This window comes from Pteropus alecto, unplaced genomic scaffold (assembly GCF_000325575.1).
Source record: "Pteropus alecto unplaced genomic scaffold, ASM32557v1 scaffold76, whole genome shotgun sequence".
Taxonomy (NCBI): Eukaryota; Metazoa; Chordata; class Mammalia; order Chiroptera; family Pteropodidae; genus Pteropus; species Pteropus alecto.
In genome coordinates this window covers 30023295-30037181 of record NW_006443138.1, presented here as the reverse complement: position 1 = coordinate 30037181, position 13887 = coordinate 30023295, and the positions used below count along the sequence as shown (strand labels likewise).

Sequence of the window (13887 nt, the reverse complement as noted above, 5' to 3'; positions counted from 1 at the left end):
ACACCCAGCAGTACTTTGCACATCTGCTTGGGAGGTGAGTGGGCAGGAAGCCACTCCCCCAGCACCCACATCCCCTCCCCACCTAAGGAAACCAGGAAGTACATAGGAAAATACAGTCTTTATTGGTCTTCTGAAACAACAAACCAGAAATATAATTTTGCCTTTAAAAATCTTCTGTCTCAGGATGAAGATAGACCGTTGACAATGCCCACCCCTCCCCCCCTTTCCCTTTAGGACATCCCTAGATCTGGTTTCAGCTGGCAAACCAAAAGAAGGAAGACTGCCTCCACCTCAGGGAAGGCATTTAGCAGCCTGTGCTGGGGCTCCCTCTTCCCACCCCCCACCACTGAGAATGGCCTCTTCCTTCCACCATCCTTCTCTATGAGGTGCAAGGGTAGAAGGGTGCAAAGTGAGCTGGGCCTGCCCCATCCTTTCCTGTCCTTCCTCTGGGCCTCTTTGTTCTGGCAGCCTATTTCTGGTCCACCATTGAGACTCCTGTCTTAGAACCAGAACCCAGCCAGGATGCCTCTTGCCCCTCAGTGAACCATGGGAAAACCAGTGTCCAGCAGAGGGAGACCTCATACTCACCAGATCAGACTCCTGAGGAGGGGCAGACCTAGCAAAGGGGCCAAGTGACCTTTAAACCCAGCACAGCCCTCTTCTCACTGCCACTGCCTCAGCCTTGCAAGCAAGTACTCTGCCCCATTGGTGTAGGTTCCAGGTAAAGAACAGACAGGACCCCTGGGCCATGCTCTGGTTGGGACTTCCGTCCAGGTGCAATGAAAAACTCTGGGAAGCCAGACTGAGCAGACCAAACCCTGGGAAAGGGAGCCCCTTCACTGAAGCTTCTGAGCAGAGTGAGGCAGTCCTTTCCCTGCTCCTGGGTCTGTTTGGGAGATGTTGGCAAGCAGTGAGCTTCAGCGAAGGCCACCTGCTTTCCTAAGATGCCACCAAGCACAGAACATGGCCCAGGCCCCACCGGAGGTCACAGGCCCAGGGATGCTGAAGATGAAAGGGTAAGAGGTACAGAGTAATGATTCTTAGGCTGCAGGCTATGGGAATGGAATTGGTGGATGTCCCCACAGGGCCTGGCAGTGATGATGCACTTAGGCAGTGCTGGGCTCTCAGGAGGCTGCCATCACACACGCTGCAGCTTCAAGGTCTCTGGGCTGCTGTCCCTGGAAAACCCAGCAGGACAGGTGTGAGAGGGTTACCATGGTGACAGGCAGGCACATCCACTTGGCCCACTTTAGAGGATCTCGAAGGCATCCTGTGTTGTCAGTTTGGGTTTCTCCCCTCGTTGACTTGAAAAGATTGCAGTAAGAAAGCAGAAGGATCTGTGGTCTGAGGGCTAGAGACCCAAGGGGGAAACATATTTCTGTTCCCTAAGTCCTCATGTCCTCTATCTCCATGTAACTGTGTGTGCACGCGTGCGTGTGAGATTTCCCTGATGATGCTATGAGCTTCAGAGTGAATTAGTGAATCCAGGAGCAGTGTAGTAGGTGTGGTCTCTAGCAGATATAGGGACATAATGGCTTCTGCCAAGGGAATATTATAATCACAGCATTGTGTTTCTAAATGCTGGGTTCAGATGATAGGTTTGATGGGATTGCACATTAGTACCAGCACTTGAAGGCTGGACCCAACTTTCACACTAAAGGGTGGTTAAGAATATCTTCCTGGCTTAGAAGAGAATCACAGAAATAGACTCTAGCCCCCATATCAATTCCTCCTCAGCCCCTAGATGCAGGTGAAGGGGATCAAGCAAGAGGTAGGGAGAGTCACCTAGCTGTGACCGCACCCAGGGCAGGAAGGGCAACGGGAATGCTCAGTCCAGAAGCCTCTACTTGCACACATGTCCAGAAGCTCAGGGAGATCCCCCAAGCGTTCCAAAGATTTGGTGTCCCAGAGAGGAACGGCTTCCATGGAGACAGAGAAGTTCACACTGTGGCTGGTTTGCTGGAGGGCTGGGAGGAAAGTAGAGTTGGGGACTGTAACAGAGGATGTGCCAGCCCTTCCTGAAGCAATCCTCATGCACTCTCCCTGCCCTTCCTACCTAGGCTGGGCTCTCATGCCACAGAGGAGATCTGCTTCTGGTCTTCATGCTCACCCTCTGGGTCCCCCATGAGGGGCTGGCGCTTCTTGAGCTCCCGGTGGTACTTGGCCATGAGGGAGGCATAGATGCAGCCATAGGCAGCAGCTACCACCATCATGATGCAGACGATGCCACAGACAACCCCGGCAATAATCACGGTGCCAATGGCCCGACGCACACTCACTGGCCGATACCTCTGCTTCTGGGGGCAGGCCGTGCTGGGCTCTGGCTCGGGCTCGGCCCCTGGCTTGGGCTTCACAGGTTCTGGGCTGGCTTTGGTACAGGGTGGCCCAGGACTATCCAGCCCAGCTGAGCTATTCTCATCCTCCAACTGGGAGCAATAGTTGAACATCTCCATGGGGACCATGCGCATATCCTTCCCCCTCAGCTCCTTGGGTAGGGTGCAGGCAAGCTGGTCCAGGCGCCCCCCTGCATCAGGAGAGAAAAAAGAAAGGGCTGACCAGGCATTCAGAAGCTGGAATTCCTCTCCCCATCTCCAGGTCCCCAAAATGGAAGACCCAGAAGGTCTGGTTTCTATCAGTAATGCAGTCACTCCCGGGATCACATGGATAGGAGGAGGGAAACTAGTGTCTATTGAGCCAAGTACCATGGTCAGTGAGGCACATATATCACATCATTTAATCCGTGCAGAAACCATGTACAGTGGATATTGTCATGGTTCCCACTTTAAAGAGAAGCACACAACCATTTCTGTCACACCTACCAGCTCCAAAGTCAAAGTGTCTCATCCATGGGGGTGAGACAATGCTGACATGTGGAGGTGCTCCAGAAAGAGTTGTCAGTGTAAAGAGAGAGCAAAGTGCCCTGCCAGACTACAGTTCAGCTACTCTCCTTGACCCTAAATCTGCCTGCTTACTACCCATTCGTAAACCGGGGGCACTATGTTCAACAGATATCTTATCTCCCAGGGCTCTTCCCTACCCCAAAAAGGACAAAAGCCAAAAGCCACCACTCTTCCATGTAGGATCTTTCAGTTGCCTAAGAGCACCTGGAGTTTAGAGAAAAAGGGTTGTGCAAGAACGTTTTCCTTTTCCTCTTTAGAGCTATACAATGGCCTCACTGGCACCCCACCCACAGCATCCCTGAGTACAGAGGCATCTTGGGGGGAATCCTGAAGACCAGTGAGGGCAAAGGTGAGGAGCCATTGCTAATGGGGTGGGGGTGGGAGGTGGGGCAGTGACGGGTGCACACATTCACCATGATAATGGGGAAACCAGACTCCATAATGGGGGGATAGAGATGCAGAACACAGTGGGGTGAGAGAGAGGATAGCTAAGGAGAATGAGCTGCCTGAACACCCCTTGGGAAGTCAGAATCAGATCTTGGCCCTCTTTCAGCTACCAGTGAAATCTATATGCAGGCAATAGACCCTCTGAGAATGGAATCTGCTCCTGTTACCTCTTCACTGCCAGTTCCTTCTCCCAGCCCAGACGTTGCATACAATAGACATTAATCTTTTTTCAGGATGCCAATAAAAACAGCTAAAGATTTTTTAAGGAGTACAAGGTTGAAAACAACTCTATTATTGAAGAGTTCTGAAAATATACATTCCCACTCAATGCTCTTTTGCTCTGAGAGTTTAGTTCCAGTTGACTATATGAAAGGGCGAGGATGTTCCCTAAGGATAACACATTGGTCTGGGTCTGAAGACACTCAGCCTCTAGCTCCCTTGTGCCTCTGACTGCCTGGGTGATCTAGTGAACTGTGTCCAGGGCCACCTTTGTGTAGGCAGGAGCTGGGTGTTGACATGGGAGCAACCTTGTCTTCCTGCTCCAAAGACCTGAGGGTGAATCCTGGCTATGTCATCTCATGCAAATTACTTAATGTATGTAATTGCTCCTGGTTCTTAGTTTTCTTGACTGTAAAATAAGAAGGCTAACCCAATTAGCTATGAGGATTGAAATAGATAACGTACACGAAAAGATAGCTCTATACTGGGAACTGTTCAAGTATTAATTATTGTTTCCTCACTCACAAAAATGGAAGAAATTATCATAGTGACTAACATTTTATGGCACTTTTAGTGTGGAAGAGGTTTTTAATAACTAACACATGAGAATATCATGCAAATAATTGAGATTGTGGCTGGATATGAAACGAAAGGAGTGAGACTTTGATGAAAAGCATTAGCATTCTTTTCACAAAGAGTTTTGACATTGATTCATTCAGCAAATATTCATCAAGCTTCTACCTCATGCTGAGCACCAAATTGTGTCTTATTAAGTTTATTTGATATCGTGACTACTATTAGCAAATAAACAAATAAATGAGTAAGTTTTATTAAGGACTTATTTAATGCTGAGTGCTTTTAAGACACTTTACATGTATTACCTATTTAATCCTCAAAATTATTCTATGAGATAGATATTGTTATTCACCCCATTTAACAGATGAGGGCCCTGCCACAGAGAAGTTAATCAACTTTCTCAAGATCACACAGCTAGTAAATAGAAGAGCCACAAGTCAAACCCAGATCTGGCACTTTTAGCCACTGCACTTACTTCTTTGCCCTTCCTTTCCATTTCACTTAATCATTCCATAGGTCATTACAGAACTTTCCTAGTTAATGAAAGGAGGAATGGAAAGAAAGTAAGACCTAAACCATTTGGCTTCTTATTAAAAGAACAAAAGTTCTTGGGAGAGTTGGTTCAGATCATCATCAAAATAAAAATTTGGTTTTATCTGTGGATTTAAACTATATTCCACTCTCCTGAAACTATGGATATTTAAGAGATTGCTATATTCAAAAGAAGAATGGTGGTTTTTCTTCTTCCTTCTCCCATGCTCAGGAAGCCCAGAGCCATACCTAGTGGGATACAGAGAAAAATTATACTGTGTTTTTAAGTTCCCTCATGAAACCCACCAAAGTGAGATCAAGTTATAGTGAGTCTGTCTGAAAGACATGAGAAGAGAAGGGATGGCAGTGGGGAGGGGGGCACAGAGAAGAAAAGGGAGCAGCAGGGGAGGTGGGAGAGCAGCACCAGGGCCTTTCTGCCCCGCTGATCATTTGGAGGTCGGCTGGGACTCTTCCAGCCTGGCCAGTGGAAGGCCGGGGCCACCCTCTTGTCTCCCTGACCTCGATCCTGAGTCAGTGCCCAGCCTCCAGGAACTGTTGGGCTAGGGGTGACCTGCCAATTTCTCATACCCAGGCAGGGCTGGCTGTACTCACCTCGGTAGGAGAACCACTCCATCCAGTGCTTAAAATCACGCAGGTTACAGTCACACTCCCAGGGGTTGTCCCCAACCTGCAGAAGCTGCAGGCTCACTAGGGGTTCAAATGTCAGCCGGTCCAGGTTCTGCAGGCGGTTGGAGCGCAGTGATAGGGAGCGTAGAGCTGGAAGTCTGTCAAAAAGGCCAGGAGGCAACTGGGCCAGGCCATTGATGGACAGATCCAGGTGGCGGAGCAGGGGCGAGTGCTGCAGCAGGTCCCTGTCCAGGGTCCTGATGCTGTTATTGCGCAGCTGCAGCTCTGTCAGATTCGTCAGGTCCCCAAAAATGGAGCGAGGCAGCTGGTCCAGGAAGTTGTTGGATAGGTCCAATCTCTGCAGGCTGGACAGATTGGCGAAAGCCCAGCTTGGCAGAGAACTCAGCTTGTTGTTCAAGAGCAAGAGGGTTCGGGTGGCAGCCGGCAAATCCGGGGGCACCATGGTGAGGCCTAGGCCACTGCAGTCCACCTCCAAGCTTCTAGTGTCACACTTACAGGAAAAGGGGCAGGCAGAGAGGGCCTCCACAGCATACAGGGTAACCCAGCATGTGATCCCTGGAGGGGCGGGGAATAGGGGGTGGGCGGACAGGTGAAAAGAAAATGGCAGGCGGGGGTTACTGCCTCCTGCCTCGATTCCCTCCTCACTAGTTCCTATCATAATGGCCTCTTGGCTTTATCTCCTTTGATCCAAGCCACAATCAATGCACAAACATTTATTGACCACATAAAAAGATAAGCTCTTCTGTATTAATGGACATCCCACGGCATCAGCAGGGCTCCTTGCCTCACAGCACATCCAACAAAGAAATCACTCTTAGAGTGTGATCCTGCAGAATGGCAGGCCTGAGTCCAGAGGACAAGCAATGCTGGTCCACAGAGATGCCTCGACTCATGTGGCCTCCACAGTTGATCTTTGAAGCTTGGGCCCCACTGACCACAGATGTTGACAAAATTAAGGACATAAGGATGTCAGAGAATACTGCTCTCATGTTCCTCTCCTAGTGTCACTGCCAAGAGAAAGGTTCCCTTTCCAAAAGAAAATGGCCACACTGATGCTTTCATCCCCTCTGCAGCCCCACCCCCAACCTGGAGCTTCGCTAAGCTAATATGTGCCATGCGTGGAAGGAGTGTACAAAAGGACACTCCAACACTGCTCCTACAACCTCTTAGTGTGTCAGATCTACATGAGTCCCGCATACAACATGGAGCTGGCAACTTAGTGTGAGGACCAGCGGGAGCCCAGCCCACCCAGGGTTCGCTCTAGAGGCCACTGTGCAAATGATGAGAATAAGATGCACAATTCCAATTGTATATTGAAGAATACTTGAGCCTGAGCCACTGTGAATCATGGGGACTAAGACTAGTTTATATTTATTCTCATTCTAAAGCCATCCATGCCCATGTTTCTTAGGGCTGCAGGACAGCATTTTTGCAAGACAGATCCTTTAGCAGCACACCTTTCATGGTCCCATGTTTTGCCCAGGACCTTCTGAGTAGCAAGCACTGGGCCCAGCCTGCAGAAGGGCTGGCAGGGTGCGGGTGGGGAGAGTACTCAGAGAACAATCGCAACATGCAGCTCATTCTATTGGCCAACAGCCCTTGATAAGAGTGACTGCAGAACCCCCTTAACTGTCCTCCTGAGTATCAGAGAAGCCTGCTCACTATGAAAGAGAAAAGGGATGAGCTCAAAATAGCTCAGCTGCATCCAGTCAGTCCCACCAAGCCCAAAGGAAGGACCCCAGCCAGAGAAATTATGGCAATATTCAGACTAAGCCCACGACCCAGTTGACCCCACCCAGAGAAGCTGCAGCCACCCCAACCTGGGTGCACAGATGGGATGGTCTGAGTCTGTTCTGGTAGGTGTCTAGTTGTCTGGTGTTCCAAAGGGCAGAATTGGAAGGAACGCGATGGGGCTGTATCCCTCCTCTGCCTGGAGGATCGATGACAGCTGAAAGCCACACTGCAAGGCTGACACCTGAGCCTCTTTGTCCTTGAGGGGAAATGAACACAAGCATGGCATGGGAGCCAACCAGAGACCCTTCCTGGCCATGTAGGGGCACCTGCTGCTACTTCAAACCCTCTCACCCCTCTGAGCCCACCTGCTGCCAGGTCAGCCTGCCCCACACTGCCCCCCTCCATGCTATTTGAAAATCAACATTCTTCAGACTTTACTTTCCTTAGAAAAAAATTCAACTCATCCAGCTTCCCTCTCCAAATTTCCATATAACTAGAGGCCACTATTCCCCCACCCCCAAGAAATTCGGAGTGACATAAAACCCTAGTGACAAAAATACAATCCTGTGTTGTGAAGGGCAGAGTGGTTCTAGAATGAGGTTGAAAGGGGATCTGAGTTGCTTGGGAATCAGCCGCTCTCACATGGTGAATAATTCAGGCTGTTTATGTTGTGGGGCAGCTGCATGACAAGGCTGATCATGCAAGGCGAGAAGTTAGACAAAATAATGTCCCTCAGGACCGTTTCTTACCTCTTACCACATAGCCTGGGGCAAACCAGTCCTCACTGACCTTGTCCCTTTACCAATTCTCGGGCTCCTTTCACCCTGACAATTTTGTAAGTTTCATGATGAATTCCCTTATGGGAAATGGAGAGGCCTTGTTTTCTCACACACAGAAGAAAGGGTTAAAGCTGATCCCTAAAGTCCCTTCCAGCACCACATCCCAAGAACCCACTAGTTCCTTCCATTTCAGAGCTGGGAAAGTGGAGGCATAAGGGAGGTCTCCAGGTTCAGTCAGCAGATGGTCCAGGCAAGACGAGAGGGAGGCTCACCATTAGGGCAACAGGGCTCATACACACTAGGACCGCTGGGGGTGTGGGGGGCACTTCCTGAGTTCAGGAACAGACCGACTTAGGGAGACAGAACCACCTGTCATGGCCTCCAGCTCCTGATCTAACTGCTAGGGCTCCCAGTAGCGACTATTTCTTTAGCTGACACAGATGCCAGTAGAGAGTAAGCCAGGCCTTGGGTCTCCTGGGAAGATCTGTCTCAGACCTTCCTGCAGCCCAGATGCATCACTGCGAGCCAAGCCTGCCCCACTGCCCGGACCCCTACCCCACCCTACCGTACTCACAGGAAATCTGCCTCCACTGCAGGGCCAGCCTGGTCCTCTGCTTGGGGCCACTGCCCAGTGCCAGCATGGTGAATGCCTCAGCTCTCACAGCCCTGAACCTCTGGGGACAGAGGAGCCCCTTGGTATGTGCTACTTGTCAGTCCTGAGAGAGAGAGAGAGAGAGAGAGAGAGAGAGAGAGACTTGAGTGCAAGCAGGCATTTGAGGCCCATCCAGCCAGGGGTTAGGGAGAGGGCCCCGGTGTCTCTTTACACTCCTTGTCATTCCCTCTCTTGTTCTCGGCTATAACTTCCTGGGTGCGGGTCAGAAGAGGACTGAGTGGTCAGAGAAGCCAGGAAACCTTCAGCCTCGCTTGGGTTGACTAGAGGTAGCATGGAGGGGCAGACTCAGACATCCCCAGGAGCCATCCATCTGAGGCCCAGTGCTGAGCTCTGGACTGTGAAATGCAAGAATTGCCCCAGACTCTCCCCACGTCCCTGCCCTCAGCCTCCCCCTGCCTCTTGTTGCCTCTCTGGGATGTTGATCTCTAAGATGTTTTCAGATCTATATGACCTCCTCTGTGTCTGAGCTTTTCCATTCACAGTGGGGAAACTGAGAGACATCTCTGCTAGGTAAGCAGAGTGAGGCCACAGACCACACTGTTCATAGTCCCGCTGCAGCTCTTACCATGGCCCCCAAGGAGGCAGAGAGCAGGCCGTCCGCAGACTCTGCCGCTGGGTCAGACAGGCCCTCTGCAGACTCTGCCTGCTCCCCCTCCACCTTCGCCTGAGAAGTGAGTCCCAGTGCTTGTCTTCCGCCCGCCGGTCTATAATAGACTCACTGGCTCAGGGGTTCATGCTGCAGCAGCTGCTCCTGCAGGAGACAGGGATACAAAGGAGAGGGTGAGATCGTAGACCAGAAGGAGCAGGACGGTGGGTGCAGAAGCCGGTTTCTCTTCCAGAGAGGACTCACCCTTTCTAGGGTCTCGAGGACCTTCCCTGCCTTAACCCAATGACCTGTAAGTGGGACACTAGCCCTCCTCTGGTTCCCATTTCCTTCTGGATATGGCCAAGGGCCCTTAGATGGAGCCCAGAGCCTCCCATCAGAGGGTGTGAAAGGGGACTGTGGTGGTCGCCACAGCAGCTGGCTCAGGGAAAGGTGGAGAATGGGATGCAGGGAGGGGAGACTGCCGACGGCGCAGCCCCCTCCTGCTCCCAAAGGCACCGTCCTGTCAGCTTTCCGCCCCTGGCTGGCTCCCGGAGTCCGACCTTCCTTGGTTGCCTGATTCACTCCTGGGTGATTCCTGGTTGCAGCGCCCCTCTTTCCCCTCCCACAGGCCTGGTTAATTCTGGGAGCCTGAGGAGCCAGTGGCAGAGTTAAGCAGACAGCTGAGGAGGTGGAAAGAGCTGCTGGAAAACTAGCGCATTCAGCTCTGAAATCTTGGGTGAAGCGGGGTTTCCCTCAGGCATTTAGGGTCCTGCTGCAGCTCCCGGTGTCTCTCATCGCCTCTCTCCCCCACCCCTTTGGTTACAGCTGTCTCCCAGAGGGTGGCAGAACCCACTTAGAACACAGCAGCCCCCAAAGGACCTTCAGCTGTGCTCCCAGCAAGGGCAGCCTGCTGAGGAGGGGAGGGGCTCTGTCTGCTCTCAGCTTGTCTTTCCTCTCCAGCCCCCAGCCACATCAGGAAGGCTCCAGGCTATGAAGGCCGTGCAGGGGCTGGCAGAGTGCGTCTCAACAACGGGGCTCAGATGTGGGGTGTGGGGAGCATCCAGTCTCCACACTGCTTCCTGGATGGATCCCAAGGCCCTGGGCTGAGGCGTGGGAGAGATGATCAGAGTAGCTCAGGTGTTGTTCTCCAGCTGCTCTCCTAGAGCCAGGCCCCAGCACCATCCTGGCTCAGACGCCCAGTCAGGCAGGGCTCTGGGTTCAAATCTCTGTCAGGTCATCCCCTAGCTGTGCTACCGTAAACAAACAGCATAAACTCTCTGGGCCTCAGTTATCTTAGCTCTAAAAGTGATGACAGTAATACTTAATGGGTGGAATATTTATGAGGATCAGTCTAATTAAGGGAGGAGAATTAACATTAACTATATTAAGTACACAAATTACCTAAGAAGATAATTCAGGCGAATACACCCAACTCGGACTTGAACCCATGATAGATGTGAGGAAACACCAGCAGCTTGCCGCAGGCCTATGAAATCTCTTTCCCGATCCCACAAACCTCACACATGGGCCTACTTCTCTATTCCTGAGCACATGGCTGCATTCCCGAGCCTGCGCCAGGACTGTGGACCATCATGATTGAGCTCACTGCAGGGTGTGCTCACACACACAGCCTTCACTGACCTCCATCACAGGCAGCGGTGCACACCCTCTCTGTCCCCCAGACTCTGACCCCCAGAACAATGTCCTACACCAGCAAGAACCTTCATACCAAGAGCTCACAGCACCCACACTATATTAGGCAGGTCAGCGGACACCCAAGGCAAGGAGACAATGGCCAACTTGCCCAAGGTCACACAGTAAGTCAGGGATAGAATCGCAAGCCTCTGAGCCTGGCTGCTCATCCACTCCCTGGTGACTGTCACCCAGCATGGCCCCTGTGGGAAGACACTTATGTGTGCACAAAGCAGGGTGCACACAGGCTCCCAGACATGTGCTTGGAGCTCCCAACACAGCACGTGATGCAAACACAAACCCACAGAGAGTCATGCAGTTAGGCACGTGCTAACACACACACGTGTGCACACATGTACGCCCTGCTGGCGGCCCCCCAGCCCTCCTCAGATCCAACATTCTGGCAGCAGAGTAAGACACCTGGAAGTTCCCCAAATCCCCCAGCAGACAGGTATACAGGGATACCTCCAGTCTAGAAGTAAGATCTAAAGCAAACCCTTACAAGGCTGTCCCTAACCCAGGATGTGTTCTCTGCTCAGACCCACACAGAGCTGGGTTCCCAATCCAGCCTTCTGCTCCCACTCCATCCTGTTTCCTGCAGGGAGGCAGGTGGCAGAGAACCCCCCTCACTTGAGCCCAGGCCCTATTTCCACCTGAGCCTCCTCTTTCAAGCAGGTTTCCCATTCCACCCCCTCCAACCTTCCCCAGACTCTGTGTCCCCGCAGAAGTGAGCCAAGGAGTTGACCAGTAAGCAGCACTCAGTGGAGATGGTGGGCCCGAGTGCAGGTCCTGATGCCGTATCCCCAGCCTTGAATGATGTCACGTATGAAGCGAGCCAGGCAAGTCGCCAAGATGTAGAGACACAGGTGGCACCTTGCAACGTTGACCCTGGTATCTCTGGAGAAATGCGATAGAAACAAGGCCCCCAGGTCCATGGAGGGACCTGTGTTCCCTGGAGAGCTGACCCTGCCTCCTTGGGCAGCAGAGAAGTGACCCTTAGGGAGATATGGGCTTGAGCCCTCTGCCCACCAGCACACCTTCAATCAGAAGACTCCCTTCCCACTCCCAGAAGTACCCAGCCTCATTAGGAAGGAGATGACCTACATTAGGAAGCTTGGAGAGCAGCTGCTTCGGCAGGTGCTGGCCGGCTGCTGGAATAAATTAACGCCATCTGGGTGGGCAGTCCCCACCCAGGGTAGAAAATGGGGGATGGAAAGAGAGTCAGGGGGTCCTGCCAACAAAATGTCCTGCTCGAAGTCCCACAGCCTTGTGGCTCTGGAAGCCGGACCTGCTGCCAGTCCTCATGGACCTTTTTGTCCCAGTCCCAGAGACAGATACGAGAGAAAAGGGGCGGCCCCGCAGGGACCCTGGGCCTCCTTCAATGGGCTTTGCTGGGAGAACCAGGATGGGAGGATGGGGCTGAGGAGCTAAAATCAGTCAAGTAGGGAACCCCCTGAGAACCAGAAATACGGGGCTGTGTGTGCCAACCCTTTGCTACTCAGTTTGGTCCACGGACTGGCAGCATGAGCTCACCTAGAAACATCTTAGAAATGCAGAATCTTGGGCCCCGCCCTGGCCAACTGAATCAGAATCAGCATTTTACCAAGATGCAGACAGTTTGTATGCATATTTAAGTTCAAGAAGCCCCGGACTAGATCATTTCTCTCCCAGCAGACCGGGGCACCTCCCAGGAGGCCATGCTGGTCAGTCTCGGTACCAGCCAAGGAGTGCCAGTGACCTGGGCAGGGTACTGACATTGGAACCTCCTTCCAGAAGCCTCTGTATAGGGAGAAGCCATTATCATAGCCACAAACACCTGTGTGTGGGGTTCTTAGTCCTCATAACAACTCGCTGAGGTTAGTATTACTATTAACACCATTTTGTAAATGGGGTAAACTGAGGCAGGGGAAATTAAGTAAATCCCACAGGTTAGGTAATAGAAGAATGCAGCTTTGGGCCCAAATGGTCTGCGACAAAGCTGCTAACTCAGCTGCCTTTACAGTCCTCTAGGTCTGTTCTGTTCCTGATCTGCTGACACATGGTGGTTCCTGGTATAGAAAGGAAAGGCAGGAAAAAGGAGACACGACCTTTCATTTGTACTGCACAGCACAGTCTACAGGCGTTTCCTCATTCACCCTCTCACTGGGGCTGAGGAGACAGGTATCCTTACCCCTTTTCCTGAAGGAGAAGCAAACTGTGCCTTGCTGGACTGAGATGCAAGCCGGGTCCTCCCGATGGCCACCCTCTGCCCAGAAATGTCGCAGATGCAGCAGGGAAAAGCCCCCCTGGGAGGCCAAGACCTGGTCAGGGAAGTGGAGGGGGCTTTTCTGAAACCCTTCTGGTGGAGGGTGAGTTCTGAGGTGAGGAGGGTGAGCTGGGAGCTGCAGAGAAGCCGGAGGTGGGGAGGTAGTGATGGAACAGGAGGCAGCAGTAAGAGCAGAAGGTTCCACGTGCTCCTGCCGAGCTGAGTGGGTGAGGCGTCCCCTGGAGACTGAGGGTGGGATCTGCTTCTGGTGGGGGTGGGGGGGTGCCTCACCTCGGCCCCCAGGTGAGGAGCAGAATGCCTTGCTCTCATTCTCTGCAGGCGCTCAGATTAGGATGGTGCTGAGCCCTGACCTCTCTTGGCCTCTGCCCCAGAAGTGGTCTCATACACCAGCTAGAAAACGCCAACAAACCCACCACAGGCCGGGTGCTTACACCCTTCCTCTGGTGCTTCTACACATCCATCCCCCCAGGGCAAGTATCCCAGCCACACAGCCTACTGCACCTTGACCTGAGGGTTTCTGACCCCTGGGACGGCTTGCTGGTCCTGTCGTGTGTGCCCTCCCTGGTATCTCCCTTTGGTCAAGGCAAGGGTCCCTGTCTCGAGACAAGGGTCCCTGTCAGCACCCGACTCACAGACCCTCGAAGCAGAAAGGGCCTTTGCAGTCTCCTCTGCACATCCTTTGTTCTGCAGAGAGGTGAAGGCCACAGACTAGTGAGAAGCAGGGCTGAGATTGGAGCCATGTCTTGGGGCTGCAAGGACAGCGTCCTCTCCACCTCAGGAGGGCAGAGAGGGACCTGAATGACAGGGCTGAGCCCTAAGTGGAGGGGACCTTACGG

General features: G+C 52.4%; 2 protein-coding genes across 2 annotated transcripts in view; one reads left to right on the top strand and one right to left on the bottom strand.

Moving 5' to 3' along the window:
- Nucleotides 1–13887, top strand: part of CACNA2D4 (calcium voltage-gated channel auxiliary subunit alpha2delta 4) — a 112153-nt gene that overhangs the window by 70744 nt on the left and 27522 nt on the right. The gene's annotated exons all lie outside the window — the stretch shown is intronic.
- On the bottom strand, nt 2040–8519 carry LRTM2 (leucine rich repeats and transmembrane domains 2). Its single transcript, XM_006923887.1, has 3 exons — nt 8409–8519; nt 5286–5876; nt 2040–2524 (listed from the first exon to the last, which is right to left on the bottom strand). Exons 1-3 carry the CDS (start codon nt 8473–8475, stop codon nt 2070–2072), a joined length of 1113 nt encoding a protein of 370 aa, XP_006923949.1. The 5' UTR covers nt 8476–8519; the 3' UTR covers nt 2040–2069.